The sequence below is a fragment of the Bos javanicus genome, chromosome 16, assembly GCF_032452875.1.
Source record: "Bos javanicus breed banteng chromosome 16, ARS-OSU_banteng_1.0, whole genome shotgun sequence".
Classification (NCBI taxonomy): domain Eukaryota; kingdom Metazoa; phylum Chordata; class Mammalia; order Artiodactyla; family Bovidae; genus Bos; species Bos javanicus.
In genome coordinates, this window is record NC_083883.1 from 29058164 (window position 1) to 29074197 (window position 16034).

The window sequence follows — 16034 nt, forward strand, 5'->3', positions numbered from 1 at the left end:
CAGTATACAAAAAAGCCAATTGCATTTCTATATACCAGCAACAAACAGGGTGCATGATGTTTTTAGATACAATTTATCACAGCATCATACTGAATCTATCAAAAAGTTGTGTTAAATTATAGAAATAAAACTATAAAATATTATTGACATACATTTTAGGCAACCTATGTAAATTAAGAGTTATACCATGTTCATGAATTGGAAGACTCAATATTTTGAGATTGCCAGTTCTTTCCAAACTGATCTAAAGATACAGTGTAATCCCAGTCAACTTTCCAACAGGAAGGGATGTGTGTTTGTGTGTGTGTGTGTGTGTGTCAGATGACAAGCTGATTTTAAAAGTTATAAGAAAAGGCAAAGAGCCAAAATGTCCAACACAATGTTGATAAAGAACTAGGTGGGAGAATTTGCAATATCAAGATTTACTTTAAAGCTACAGTAATTAAACAGTGGTATTATTTATCCTTGTGTGTAACAATGTAAGGATAAATAGCTGTACCAATGAAGTAGAACTGAGAGCTCAGAAACAGATCCCTAAATAGGTAGAACTTTGATTTATTTCAAAGGTGACACTGTAGTGCAATGAGGAATGGGTAGGCTTTTCAGTAAACAGTGGTGGATAACTGAACATTCATTTTAAAAATTGACATTATTTTATATTACACACAAAAATTTCATTGAAGTTAAATTATAGACCTAAATGTGAAAGGCAAATTAGTAAGGTGTAATTTAGGAGAATGTATTCATGACCCTAGGTAAAGAAAAGATATCCTAAGCAGAACTAAACACAGAAGAAAAAGTTGACCAATTGAATTACATTAAAATACAGACCTTCTGCTCATCAAAAGACACAACTGAGAACATAAAAAGGAAAGTCAAAGTACAGAAAAGGATATCTGTAATACATATGTTCAACAAAGAGCCCTATTCAGAGTAGAAAAGAGAGCCACTAGAAAGCACTAAGCAAAAGATACACAGCCCAGTAAATAAATAGGCAGGAGTCTTGAATAGGCAGCTCACAAACCAGACTATCCAAATAGCCATAAACATAGGAAAGGTTCTTAACCTCATTATTAATTAGGGACTGAAAAGTAAATCTAAAATGAGACGTCTATTGTGACGAACATTCATCCCTACTGATAAACAAAGGAATGTAATGTCCTGAATAATTAGTCATCTTACCAAAAATTTCATATCCCAGTTGTTTAAATTGTTCATTTCTTTAGTCCGTTTAAGGGCTTCCCTCATGGCTCAGCTGGTAAAGAATCTGCCCACAATTCAGGAGACCTGGGTTCAATCCCTGGGTTGTGAAGATCCCCTGGAGAAGGGAAAAGCTACCCATTCCAGTATTCTGGCCTGGAGAATTCCATGGACTGTATAGCCCATGTGGTTGCAAAGAGTTGGGCACGACTGAAAGACTTTTAAAGATTATTTGCCCTTTTAAAGATTATTTGATAATCTGTAGGATTCTTTAGTATCCTGTACGATATTAAAAGATGTGAAGAAGTTTATGAAACAACCAAAATTCTAATGATTTCTTTCCAGATCCGCCAATGGCATCAACAGGGACTTCCTCTTGGTCAGTATTCAACAGAGAATGCCATCTTGATCAAGAATGGCCTGCAGTGGCCACTGCTGATTGACCCACATAAGCAAGCACACAACTGGATCCGTCAGATGGAAGGACCTCGGCTGCAGGAGCTCTCCACTGAGGATAGCAATTACATCCAAACAATTGAGAATGCCATGAAAACAGGAGGGAGTGTCCTCTTGCAGGTATTTAGACAAAATGACCTAATTCCAGATAGCTAACACACAGATTGTAAATGATAGGTAACTTTGTGAAGGGAAAAAATGATAAATAAATAAGTGCATAAATAAATGCAATATATTTCAATTCTCTCACATCTTTCACTGGTATCTAGACATTAAAGATTTACATGTTTTAAATGCTGTGCCATTTCAGCTGATTTATTTGTTGTAAAATGAATTTTTTCTTTATTTTATTTATTTTCAGAATCTTCCTGAAAGATTACCTCCAAGTTTAAAGGAAATTTTGAAGAAGGATATCTACCAGAGAAGAGGACAATACTTCATAAAGATTAATGATTCTGAGATTGAATACAATTCTAAATTTAGGTAATGTCTTTCATAGCTGAATTGACTCAAATATTTATACTTTTAAAGATAGATAATATTGTAGGTCCCATATTTCAGCCCTGATAAGGTTCTCCTGGTGAAAAAAGTCAGATGGCATTTTGAACATTCTTTTTGTTTTCGTGTTGCCAGTAGCACATAATAGTAAACAGAATGAAGAACAGATTTTTATGTATAAAGTCATTCCAAACCAATATTTTCAAACTGTGCCTGATAGAAGGTATGGGTTCTATGAGGAGTCTTCAGAAGCAGTGCAAGAAGGGCAGCAATCAGGACGCCCAGCCCCACTTGAACCCATGGACCTCAATTTGATCTGTTTGCACAATATTTTATTTGGGCAGGAAAAGCTTCTGCTTCTTTAAAAAACAAAATCCACTTCTGCTACCTAGAGCAAAAAGATATTTTGCCTAGATAGATAGAAACATTGTGTCCATGTTCCAGGCAGTTATGGGCCTCCAGGAAACCAATTCATCAACATATTTCACAAAGCACTATTATACAGCCAGATTTAATTACAACAAAAATACAATTCCCAAGGGAATAAGACTTTGTGTTATCAGGTATGTGCATTCTCTCCTTCAGTTCATAATCAAAAGATTATAGTAAGCAAGTAATCAGTAATGAGAATTAGAAGGTGATTTTAATGGTCCCTAGCCTGGTGCATTTAACTTCTTTACAGGGACTCTGACAGACTGACTCCTTACCAAGTTGTCCTGACTCTTAAACTTGGTCAGTGAATCCTCTAACTTGGGCAGAGCTACCAAATTCTCACTCCTCAACTAATTCTTACTCCTTAGAATTTTCCCTTTTTAGCCTCCTTCCTTCTGTTAGTAACACATTTTCCAAAGTATGTTTCTCAAAGCATCATTTCCAGGGATTTAGTTGGGGTGGGAGTGGGGGGTCACTCGAAAAAGGAACTCTGCATTTTTTTTAAAGACCTGGATGGTATGGGGAGGAAGGAGGGAGGAGGGTTCAGGATGGGGAGCACATGTATACCTGTGATGGATTCATTTTGATATTTGGCAAAACTAATACAATTATGTAAAGTTTAAAAATAAAATAAAAAAAAATTCTTATAAAAAAAAATAAAGACCTGGGTTAAACAAAGTTAAACAAGATTCTTTCCTACAAGGGCTTAAAATCTCTTTATTTGTTCAACAAATCCTCTTCAGAAAATAGTGTTCTACAGAATACACTTTGGAAAGCACTGTGTTAACACCTTCCTTCTCACTGAACACAGCCTGATTGATTAAACAACAGCTTACAAATACTACTGAAGTAACATCGATCTGAACTGATAGCCTCGTCCCCATGTTTGAATTGCATGTTTGAAGAGGTGGTGGAGGGACTATTTTAGAGGGCAGATGATGACAGATTCCTTCTCTCTCACTTGTTAGCCATGTGATATTGGCAACTTATTTAACCTCTGTAAGATAGCATATTCAAAAGCAGAGACATTACTTTGCCAACAAAGGTTCGTCTAGTCAAGGCTATGGTTTTTCCTTTGGTCATGTATGGATGTGACAGTTGGACTGTGAAGAAGTCTGAGCACCAAAGAATTGATGCTTTTGAACTGTGGTGTTGGAGAAGACTCTTGAGAGTCCCTTGGACTGCAAGGAGATCCAACCAGTCCATTCTGAAGGAGATCAGCCCTGGGATTTCTTTGGAAGGAATGATGCTAAAGCTGAAACTCCAGTACTTTGGCCACCTCATGCGAAGAGTTGACTCATTGGAAAAGACTCTGATGCTGGGAGGGATTGGGGGCAGGAGGAGAAGGGGACGACAGAAGATGAGATGGCTGGATGACATCACTGACTCAATGGACGTGAGTCTGAGTGAACTCTGGGAGTTGGTGATGGACAGGGAGGCCTGGCGTGCTGTGATTCATGGGGTCGCAAAGAGTCGGACACGATTGAGCAACTGATCTGATCTGATCTGATCTGAAGCCTCAATTTCACCCTTTATAAAATGTTGTTTCATTGCTAAATCATGTCTGACTCCTTTGCGACGCCATGGACTGTAACCTGGCATGTTCCTCTGTCCATGGGTTTTCCCAGGCAAGAATACTAGAGTGAGTTGTCATTTCCTTTTCCATGAGATCTTCCCAACCCAGGGATCAAACCTGTGTCTCCTGAATTAGCCGACGATTCTTTACCACTAGGCCACCAGGGAAGTCTGGTGCAGCCCAAAATACTGGATTGCTATGAAAACTAAAAATGATCCAGAATCTGAGGATTCTTGAATGCTTCCACTGTTTCCACATAGCTCCAAGCCACCATCACTATCTCTCACATTTTAACCAGTCTCCAGAGGAACCAGAGATCAAATTGCCAACATCCACTGTATCATGGAAAAAGCAAGAGAGTTCCAGAAAAATATCTATTTCTGCCTTATTGACTATGCCAAAGCCTTTGACTGTGTGGATCACAATAAACTGTGGAAAATTCTGAAAGAGATGGGAATACCAGACCACCTGACCTGCCTCTTGAGAAACCTGTATGCAGGTCAGGAAACAACAGTTAGAACTGGACATGGAACAACAGACTGGTTCCAGATAGGAAAAGGAGTACATCAAGGCTGTATATTGTCACCCTGCTTATTTAACGTATATGCAGAGTACATCATGAGAAACGCTGGACTGGAAGAAGCACAAGCTGGAGTCAAGATTGCCAGGAGAAATATCAATAACCTCAGATACGCAGATGACACCACCCTTATGGCAGAAAGTGAAGAGGAACTAAAAAGCCTCTTGATGAAAGTGAAAGAGGAGAGTGAAAAAGTTGGCTTAAAGCTCAACATTCAGAAAATGAAGATCATGGCATCTGGTCCCATCACCATGGGAAATAGATGGGGAAACAGTGGAAACAGTGTCAGACTTTATTTTTTTGGGGCTCCAAAATCACTGCAGATGGTGACTGCAGCCATGGAATTAAGACACTTACTCCTTGGAAGGAAAGTTATGACCAACCTAGATAGCATATTCAAAAACAGAGACATTACTTTGCCAACAAAGGTTCGTCTAGTCAAGGCTATGGTTTTTCCAATGGTCATGTATGGATGTGAGAGCTGGACTATGAAGAAAGCTGAACGCTGAAGAATGGATGCTTTTGAACTGTGGTGTTGGAGAAGACTCTTGAGAGTCCCTTGGACTGCAAGGAGATCCAACCAGTCCATCCTAAAGGAGATGGGTCCTGGGTGTTCTTTGGAAGGACTGATGCTAAAGCTGAAATTCCAGTACTTTGGCCACCTCATGTGAAGAGTTGACTCATTGGAAAAGACTCTGATGCTGGGAGGGATTGGGGGCAGGAGGAGAAAGAGACGACAGAGGATGAGATGGCTGGATGGCATCACCGACTCAATGGACATGAGTTTGAGTGAACTCTGGGAGTTGGTGATGGACAGGGAGGCCTGGCGTGCTGCAGTTCATGGGGTTGCAAAGAGTCGGACATGACTGAGCGACTGAACTGAACTAGCTTCCTTCTTGTCCCCTGTCTTCCCTCTGCACAGGCTACTCTCAAGACAGCAACTAGAGTAGTCCTCTTATAAAACATCATGTCTCTCCTCTTCTCAAATTCCTCCATTGGCTTCTTGCTCACTCAGGGTGAAAACCATAGTCTTTACAGTGATCTAGTAGCAAATCAAAACTCCCATTATGTAGCATTTTTTCCTCTTCCTTATGCTTAGACCACATATGTATATAATTTATGGTTGTATTTTTATTTATTTTTTTCCTAAAAATTAGTTTTATTGAGATGCAATTTATATACAATAAAATTCACTCATTTAAAATGCAGATTTGATAGGTTTTGACAAATATAGACAGTCCTATAATCATGACTCCAAAGAAGATGTAAAACATTCCATCACCCACAAAAGTGACTCAGGCCCATTTGTAGTCTTTCCCCTACCCCAACCTCCAGGCCCAGGTGACCACTGATTTTCTGTCACAGTGATTTTAGAAATAGAAATTCTTCTTTCACTCAGCATGATGCATATGAGATTTATCACTGCGTTGGTATGTGTCAGCAGTCTGTTTCATCTTATTGATGAGTAACATTTCATTGTAGGGAAAGGAATTGGTGTTTGTGATTTTTTTTTAAATTTTTGTTTCCAGATAGTTTTATTAAAATTTTACATAATATATTTATGTAAGCTGTTATTTTCTTTTTTTAATTTTTTTTTTTTACTATTTTTAAAGCTCTAGATAGTACTTAGTATAAACTGAGAGCCTACTTTGTGCACAAGGCTGAATAAAACTAAAAATTAATCTTGTTTAATTCCAGAATAAATATTTTTTTGTTATTAAATAAATTTGTTTCATTTTTTTCTCCTGCATATCCTTTGAATAATAACTGGTGCCTTTCTCACATTTTAGGTTATATGTATCTACAGAAATAGACAACCCCTATTTTCCTCCATTCGTTTATAGCTTTGTTACTATGATAAACTTCACAGTAACATTCCAAGGTTTTCAAGATCAACTCTTATCTATTGTATTAAGTCATGAAGTTCCCCATTTAGAAAATCAACGTTTCCAGCTCTTAGAGAGTATTTCCCTTGATGCTAAGACTCTTGAAGAACTGGAGCAAAAAACATTAAATTTACTAGAGAATGCACAAGGTAAGTTAAGACCTTAGTGATATTAGTAGATCCTTGCATACCTTTGTAAAGGACAGAATAAAAGCTGAAAGGACTATTCTGAATTGTTACCAAGTATGTGTGTGCTAAGTTGCTTCAATCCTGTCTGACTCTTTGTGACCCTATGGGACCATAGCCTGCCAGGCTCCTCTGTCCGTGGGATTCTCCAGGCAAGAATACTGGAGTGGGTTACCATGCTCACCTCCAGGGGATCTTCCTGACCCAGGGATCGAACTCATGTCTCTTATATCTCCTGCATTAATTAGCAGACGGGTTCTTTACCACTAGCACCACCTCGGAGGTTCCATAGGAAATTCCAAAGATTTTAGAAGCTCTGTGCCAAAAATGAGAATGAAGACCAAAGATATATTTCATATTATAAATCACTAAATAAAGTATATGAAACTATGAAACTTACTATGAAACTCTAAATGCACATTTATGCCTGGAAAGATCTGACTTTGTTCCTTTTCTATTTTAATTACACCTAAAAGCTGTTTCTTAGTAACCCATGACTAAGCTGTTCTATTAATCACAAGACTAGTTACATAGACAAGGTTTCCATATCTGTTTCTCATGCAAGATTGGAATCATAGTTGTTAACTTCTGGGAGAGCAAAACCAAAACATCTAGGTATTATGTAAAATACATAGAAAGTGACACAATTGATCTAATGAGATTCAGGAACACAGCCTCTCCTATTTTCTGACAAATGTCATATTTTGCTATAATCTTTTCCTAAATTGGACAAACAATAGTTTTAACAAGACAAAGGAAAACTTCTTTATGATAACACACATTAGTGCACTATATTCTGTTGTTATGCCTTTAGCATTTATCCCCTATCAATTGTTTCTCTATTTAGAGTCTGAGATATTTTTAAAAGGCTACAACTTTTTACAGATAGTACACTTAATAAAAATAGTTCTTGGAAAAAGCTCAATAAAAGACCCCTTGATTTTGAACATATTTTTTTCCTCCTTTCCAAGTTTTAGTAAAAATAGATTATCCTTACCATCCTTTTGTAAATATTTTATATTTGGTGTGACTCCTCACCCCCTGTGGGGAAAGGTGAGTCAAGGGTAGTGACTTAGACTGCTTCACCTGCATCAATAAGAATATGGTTTCCAGATCTTCAAATGTAATAATCCCATGATTCCTTTCAATGGCCATGTCAAGCTATGTTTAGTTCTGGATGCCATGTTTCAAGACGGCTTTTCTCAAATTGTGTCCAGAGGTGAGCATCAAGGGGTCTAGAAATTGTATCACTGAAAATATTTCTAATTTGGACACTAATTTCTCATTTAAATGCTTTCTTTACTGCAATCACCCTCTGTGTTTTTTTTAATCTGATTTTATTGAGGCCTTCAATGGCTAAGTCAAAGATCTCTCTTGGAAAATGTCACATTGCACTCGAAAATATGGGGGTTATTTTCAAACATCTTTTGATATTGATTTCTAACATAATTCCACAGTGATAAAAGATCAGACTGTATGATTTCAATACCTTTGGACCATGAATTTTTTGCACCTTGTTTTATGTTCCTAGTTTTTATGGCTCCTAGTTTACAGTCTATGGGAACTTAAATAGAATTTGTGTCCTACTATTGTGTAAAAATCATATAAATCTTAACTATGTTGAATTGATTCACAGTGCTTTTCAGGTCTACTATATTCTTCTACTTCTTTGTATAGTCATTCTATTAATTTTTGAGAGTTTGATATTGAAACTCCAACTAAAAATCTTATCTACTTAAAAAAAATTGTAAGATAACCAACAAAGACCTACTGCATAGCCCAGAGAACTCTGCTAAATATTCTTTAATAACCTAAATGGGAAAAGAATTTGAAAAAGAATAGGTACCTGTATATATACACCTTTCTCAGTTGTACACCTGAAACTAACATTGTTAGTCAACTATATTCCAATATAAAGTAAAAAAAAATTTTTTAATTAAAAAAAACACATGAGGGAATTCCCTGGTGGTCCAGTGGTTAGGACTTCATTCTTTCACTGCCTAGGGCATGGGTTCAGCCTCTGGTTGGGGAAATATATTCTTGCGAGTCATGTGTCTTGGCCAAGAAAAAAAAAAAAGAGCACTTGAAAAATGGGAATAGCTCTACTATAAAACAGTAGGGTTTAAAATGGGAATATGAAAGTTGTCTTACACATTTGAAAGGGATAGAACTATTATGTGTGTTTCTAAAGCAGTGTTTTTTTAAAGGTGAGCAGCAACCCATTAGTGGAATGAAAAATCACTTTTATTGATCATTATCAACCTTGTTTAGTAAAATAGAACACAATGGAAAATACCAGAGTACATCATGTAAAATAATGGTGCTGTTGTTATTTAGTGAAAATTTTATTTTCATTTTCTGTGTGTATAGAAGATCAAGTGGAAATGCGTTCCTTATGATGAAATGGCTATTTATTATGTGCCTATAATAAAAATAAAATCCTCACACATTAAAGTAGTATAAAGAAGAGACTAGAGGATGGGAAGGGGGAGGCATATGTACTATTAATCAAATTTTTTAGAAACATGGCCTATCTTCATTTAAGACAGGTCTATGTCCAAAATAAAACCTACAAAAGGCCAATAGTAAAACTCTTAGATAAAGAGCAGAGAATGAGGAGATTGCCATGAGGAAATAATTATTTAATATTCCAATGGTTTTTATTTAAACTCATTTTTTGTCTTTAGGATTTGTATTAGATGATGAGGAAATTGTAGACATCTTAAGAAAATCCAAGATGACTTCAAATGAAATTTCAAAGCGAATCAAAGCAACAAGAAAAGCAGAAAGTGAAATTGAAGAAACACGCAAATTGTATCTCCCCATTGCTACACGGGGTGCCCTGCTGTACTTTCTAGTGTCTAACCTTGCACAGATTGATTACATGTACCAGTTCTCCCTAGACTGGTTTCGTCAAATTTTTGTTTCATCAGTAGTTTCCAAAAGCAAAGAACAGGAAGAACACAGTCTGAAAAGGGAGAGAATGTTTCTGAAAAAAGGTCATGAAATCACAAATCTCTCAAAAGAGCCTAAACTGGAAAGTGAAAAAAGAACCTTAGATAGACATCTTAAAAATTCAATAGATACATTGACAAGAATCATTTTTAAGGTGAGACATTCTCAAAGGTGAACTTTGCACATTTATTTGACCCAGCTAGGTTAGCCTAACAGTTATGCTTTCTTTATAGGTGGTCTCTTCAGCTCTGTTTAATCGACATAAACTTTGCTTCTCCTTTGGGCTTTGCACTACAATCATGCAAAATAATGCTAATGGAAATTTAATGCAGAATGACATTGGATCCCTACCAGAGGAAGAATGGAACATCTTCTTAAATTCTAGCATGCTAGTAAATATTAAAGGTGTAATGCCCCAGCCTAAACTCAACAGTAAGTAAAAATAATTGCTCTAGATGTACTAAAAACCCATTAAACACATTTCCTGAAAAGTACTAAAAGATCTCTAAGGTGCTCCAAGTTAGTGCTTCTACACTGATTGAACTAAAAGCAATTTGAAGTCAAGTACAATATCTAATTCGTCACTGTATCCTCTACACTGTTGAGCATATTAGGTGAAAGTGAAAGTGTTAGTCACTTAGTCATGTCCAACTCTGTGACATGTGGACTGTAGCCCGCTAGGCTCCTCTGTCCCTGGGGTTTCCCAGATAAGAATAGTGGAGTGGGTAGGCATTCCCTTCTCCAGGATATCTTCTTGACCCAGGGATCAAACTTGGGTCTCCTGCATTAAAGGCTATTCTTTACCATCTGAGTCACCAGGGAAACCTATAACTGATACTCAATAATTTTTGAATGAATAAATAAGTGACAATTGCTAGGTTTTTATAATTCTAATCTATAAAGCAGAATACCTAATGCTTGTCAATAGGGACACACACACACACACACACACACACACATCCTTTGATTAAATACCATCAGAAGGTGAATTTTACCCTCCTAACTATAGTTGCCCTGTTTCTTATGAAAATTCCCTGAAAATTTGAACCACAAAAATCATGCTTATCTAAAAGATTAGGCAAAATACTTAAGTATTGGATCTTTGCAGATGCTCCAGTGTTGTATATTTTTAATATGTTTATTTTTTAAATTATGGTAAAAATATACATAACATAGAATTTGCCATCTTAGCCATTTTTCAAGTGTACGGTTCAGTAGCATCAATACATCCATATTATTGTGCTGTGTTGTAATTTTAAGTTGTTGCTTAGTTGCTAGTTGTGTCTGACTCTTCGTGACCTCATGACTGCAGCATGCCAGACCTCCTTGTCCCATCTCCTGGAGTTTGCCCAAGTTCATGTCCATTGCATGTCCAGCCATCTCATCCTCTGATGCCCTCTTCTCCTTCTGCCTTCAATCTTTCCCAGCATCAGGGTCTTTTTCCAATGAGTTTGCATCAGGTGGCCAAAGTATTGGCCAAAGATTCAGCTTCAGCATCAGTCCTACCAGTGAGTATCAGGGTTGATTTCTTTAATATTGGCTGGTCTCATCTCCTTGCTGTCCAAGGGACTCCCAAGAATCTTCTCCAACACCACAGTCTGAAAGTGTCATTTCTTCAGTGCTCTGCCTTCTTTATGGTCCAGCTCTCACAACAGTACATGACTACTGGAAAGACTATAGCCTTGACTGTACAGACCTTTGTCAGCAAACTGATGTCTTTGCTTTTTAACACACTAAGTTTCTCATAGCTTTTCTGCCAATAAGGAATTGTCTTCTAATTTCATGGCTGTAGTCACCATCCATAGTGATTTTAGAGCCTACGAAAAGGAAATCTGTCACTGCTTCCACATTTTCCCCTTCTATTTGCCATGAAGTGATGCCATGATTTCAGTTTTTTTTATATTTAGTTTTTAGCCAGCTTTTTCATTCTACTCCTTTACCCTCATCAAGAGGTTCTTTAGTTCCTCTTCGCCTTCTCCCATTTGAGTGATATCATCTGCACATCTGTGGTTGCTGATTCTTCTCGTGGCAATCTTGATTCCAGCTTGTAATTCATCCAGCCCAGGATTTCTCATGATGTGCTCTGCATAGAAACAGGGTGACAATAAACAGCCTTGTTGTACTCGTTTCTCAGTCCTGAACCAGTCAGTTGTTTCACACAGAGTTCTAACTGTTGCTTCTTGACCAGCATATAGGTTTCTCAGGAGACAGGTAAGATGGTCTAGTATTCCCATCTCTCTAAGTTGCAACACATTAAATTGAAAGGAACTCTGACATTCTCCCTGAGGAGGAAAAAGTGGTGATTTGTCAATTGTTTTGAGACTATTAGCAGAAACTAGAAGTCAGAATGAAAATATGAAAACAGTTGCTATCCAGACATTTGGATAGTTTTACTTTTTCTTTGCTTTTGTAGCACCAAAAGCTAACACACAGTAAATGTTTGGTAAATGACTCTTGAATCAATGAATGTTCTTTTGAATTTATTAAGATTATCTTGCTTGAAAAAAATAGGCAACAATAATTCAATGGCTTTAAAAATTAAAAATGTATACAACAGGGTATCTCAGAAAATTCCAAGGAAAATGTGAACAGCCAAGCATCAATATGAAAATAACTACAGACTGCTGTTAACATAACTCAACTTCTAATAGTTCTCAGACTCTGCACCTCACAATTCTAGACACCATATTTACAAGAGGGTGAATCTGAGTGGCATAACCTCGTTCAGAACTTTATTCCTCAACTACTTGCCTAAGCGAAGAAGGCAATGGCACCCACTCCAGTACTCTTGCCTGGAAAATCCCATGGATGGAGGAGCCTGGTAGGCTGCAGTCCATGGGGTTGCGAAGAGTCAGACATGACTGAGCGACTTCACTTTCACTTTTCACTTCATGCATTGGAGAAGGAAATGGCAACCCACTCCAGTGTTCTTGCCTGGAGAATTCCAGGGACGGTGGAGCCTGGTGGGCTGCCGTCTATGGGGTCGCACAGAGTCGGACACGACTGAAGCGACTTAGCAGCAGCAGCAGCAGCACTCATCTAAGACCAAGAGACAAGATCATGAAGCAAAACAGGTGGCCAAAAATTCAGCAGCAGCAGCCAATCTAAGAGGCGTCTTCTGTGGTTGCAATCATTAAAACATTCTCAGTATACTTCAAGAAATAACAACATCATATCACCATGTTGTACACCTGAAACTCATATGTTGAATGCCAATTATATTTTAATTAATTAATTAAAATTATTTTTCAGTTCAGTTCAGTCACTCAGTCGTGTCCGACTCTTTTCGACCCCATGAATTGCACCATGCTAGGCCTCCCTGTCCATCACCAACTCCCGGAGTTCACCCAAAACTCATGTTTTAGCTCTCAAGAAAAAAACAAAGATATTTAATAGCTTCCATTTTTAATTATGTAAGCAATGTGTATTGATTATAAAAGCCATTATAACCTATACATACAGAAAAGAAGTAAATAAATTCTACCATCCAGAGAGACAACTACTATTAATATTACTATGTTTTGTCCTTTCACTTTTTTCTTCCAAATATATATTCTTTATATCTATTCATATTCATATATGTTCATTTTTTGAAACATAGTTAACATACAGTGTTAACCTTAGTTTCCAGTGTACTACATAATATTTTGACATTTGCATACATTGTGATTTGATCATAATCACAACAAGACTAGTAACCATCTGTCTCCATACAAAGTTATTTAAATATAATAGCCATATTCTTTATGCTGTATATTACACCCTCATGATTATTTATTGTATAACTGAAGGTTTGTACTTCTTAAACCCCTTCATCTATTTTGTCCACCCCCACCACCTTCTGGCAGCCACCCATTTGTTCTCAATATCTATGAGTTTGCTTTTGTTTTGCTTTGTGTGTTTTTTAGATTTCACAAACAGTCTAGATTTAGACTCCTCATGCAGTATTTCTCTTTCTCTGTCTGACTTATTTTACTTAGCATAATACCCTCTAGGTCCATCCATGTTGTTACAAAAGGTAAGATTTCATTTTTTTATGCCTGAGTAATATCCTGTTGTATGTGTATACCACATCTTCTTTATTCATTTGTCTATCAATGGAGCTTGGAATGCTTTCATATCTTAGCTATTGTAAATCAAGCTGCAATGAACATTGGGGGGCACACATCTTTCCAAGTTAATGTTTTTGTTTTCTTTGGGCAAATACCCAGAAGCAAAACTGCTAGATCATGTGGTAATTTCCTTTTTAACTTTTTGAGGAACTTCATAACTTTTTCCACATTATGTGTACCAATTTACAATCCTCTCTTGTTCCTTCAGTTGAAAGTAGTTCCTCTGCTTTTCATTTTACTTAACTTTCTCTGCTTCTGTAAATTTAGGTGACACTGTTATAAAGAAGCAGAAAAAGTTATTGTAAAAGGTACTGTTACCTATTGTGGTCTCAAAGGAGTGTTCTTACGTGGGAATGTCCCTCTGCAGACTGTGTGCCCCATACCTTTGGTGGAGGGCTGGATTTTATGTGGATTCCAGTCACATTTTTCCTCAGGGTGTGTTGGCAGTTATCACCTTGGTAGGAATTGTAGCTGAAGATAAAGGAGCTAAAGCCTGCACAGAGTGTGAGGGGGACTTCCCATCTATTCAGTGTCCATCACCGTGGGAGTCTGCTCCCAAGGTGCTAGAGCAGAAGCCCAGAGGGTTGAATTCCAGCTGGTTCTGCTCCCTTTACGTGTATGTTTTTCCTCCTTCCCCCTGTTGGGACCCTTAACCCAAAGAATGGGGGTGCTGAAGCCAAGGATGCTCATGTGCTTACAGAAGTCTTGTGGGTGTCTTCAGCTCCCCTCAGACACAGCCCACAGTTGCGTCTCTTCCCTGGTCATGACCAGCCCAGGTCTAGTGTTGCGCTCTGTAATGGAGTAAGTGGGGCTGAAGCACTCACTTGGCTTGGACTGGAGTGCACAGTGAGGTGGTCACAGAAACCCAGCAGCTGTGCTGCCATCCACAGTCTGGGCTGCCACTTGGGTAAGTACCAACAGTGGCCACTGCTGCTCACCTAGGCTATGCCCCAGGCCCCCAAGTCGCCTCTGCATCCCTAGGTAGAGTCTCTCCATAGCTGCTGGCAGGCTTGAATTCAGTGTCGTGCTCTGGCATGGAATGAGCAGATCTGGACATTCACTTGGTTCGGGTAGGTGAGGTCTGGGGGCAACCCGGCACCCACATACTCTTCCCAAGTGGAGTCCAGCCTTCTCAAGCCTTTCTAGCTGTCCATATGGTTCTCTATTCAGCTAATGGACTTGTCTCCTACACATAGGACCCCAGGACTATGTGTAGCCATTCTATGGCTTGTCTGACTCACACCAGGCAAGTGTCCTTCAAAAAGAAGGGAAAAGTTAAGACTCTCACAGAAAAAAACAGGAGTTGAGAGAAATAATTACCTGCTCAGTATAAATGCTAAAGGAAGTCCTTCAAGTATAAACAAAAGGATAATAGAGAGCAACATAAAGCCATATAAAAATAGTTGATTCTATAGTAAAAGTAAATAGATTTTAAAATATAGAAATGTGTACTATTGTAATTTGGATGCATAGAATTTAAATGACAAAAAGCATTTTGAAAACTATAAATCTGGGATTTGCTTAGTGGTCCAGTGGTTCAGAGTCTGCCTTGCAATGCAGGAGTCACAAGTTCAATCCCTGGTCTAGAAACTAAGATCCCACATGCCACGAAGCTACTGAGCCTGCGTGTCACAACTAGAGAGCATGTACTGCAACAAAAGATCCCACATGATGCAGCAAAAATCCCACTGCCACAACTAAGACCCAACACAGCCAGACGAACAAATAAATAAAACACAAAAGAACCCTATAAATCTATGTTAACAAGTATATAATATATAAAGATGTGGCTTGTGATATCAGTAAAATAAAATGTTGGGGTAGCTATTAAGAAGAAAGTTTTTGCATGTAGTTGAAATTGTTTTTCTCAGTTGAAAATACAATGCTATAACTTTAAGATGCTTTATGTATTTGCACTGGTAACCCTCACAGTTAATTTTGTGTGTCAGTTTGGCTGGGCTAAGAAATACTCAGATAGCTGATGAAACGTTCTTTCTTTTTCTAAAAGTGTATTTATTTATTTATTTATTTTTGGCTGTGCTGGGTCTTCATTGCTATGTGTGGGCTTTCTCTAGTTGCAGCAAGTGGGGGCTACTCTTCATTGCAATGCTCAGACTTCTCGTTGCAGCGGCTTCTTTTATTGCAGAGCATGGG

At 37.9% G+C, this 16034-nt stretch overlaps 1 protein-coding gene across 2 annotated transcripts in view; it reads left to right on the forward strand.

The window, feature by feature from the left end:
* DNAH14 (dynein axonemal heavy chain 14) overlaps positions 1 to 16034 on the forward strand; it is a 394303-nt gene that overhangs the window by 312853 nt on the left and 65416 nt on the right. For both annotated transcript variants that reach the window (XM_061382365.1, XM_061382363.1), the window contains 5 exons: positions 1546 to 1776; positions 2018 to 2139; positions 6533 to 6777; positions 9501 to 9922; positions 10002 to 10200. In XM_061382365.1, the coding sequence (XP_061238349.1) occupies positions 1546 to 1776; positions 2018 to 2139; positions 6533 to 6777; positions 9501 to 9922; positions 10002 to 10200 (1219 nt within the window). The remainder of the gene's footprint in view (positions 1 to 1545; positions 1777 to 2017; positions 2140 to 6532; positions 6778 to 9500; positions 9923 to 10001; positions 10201 to 16034) is intronic.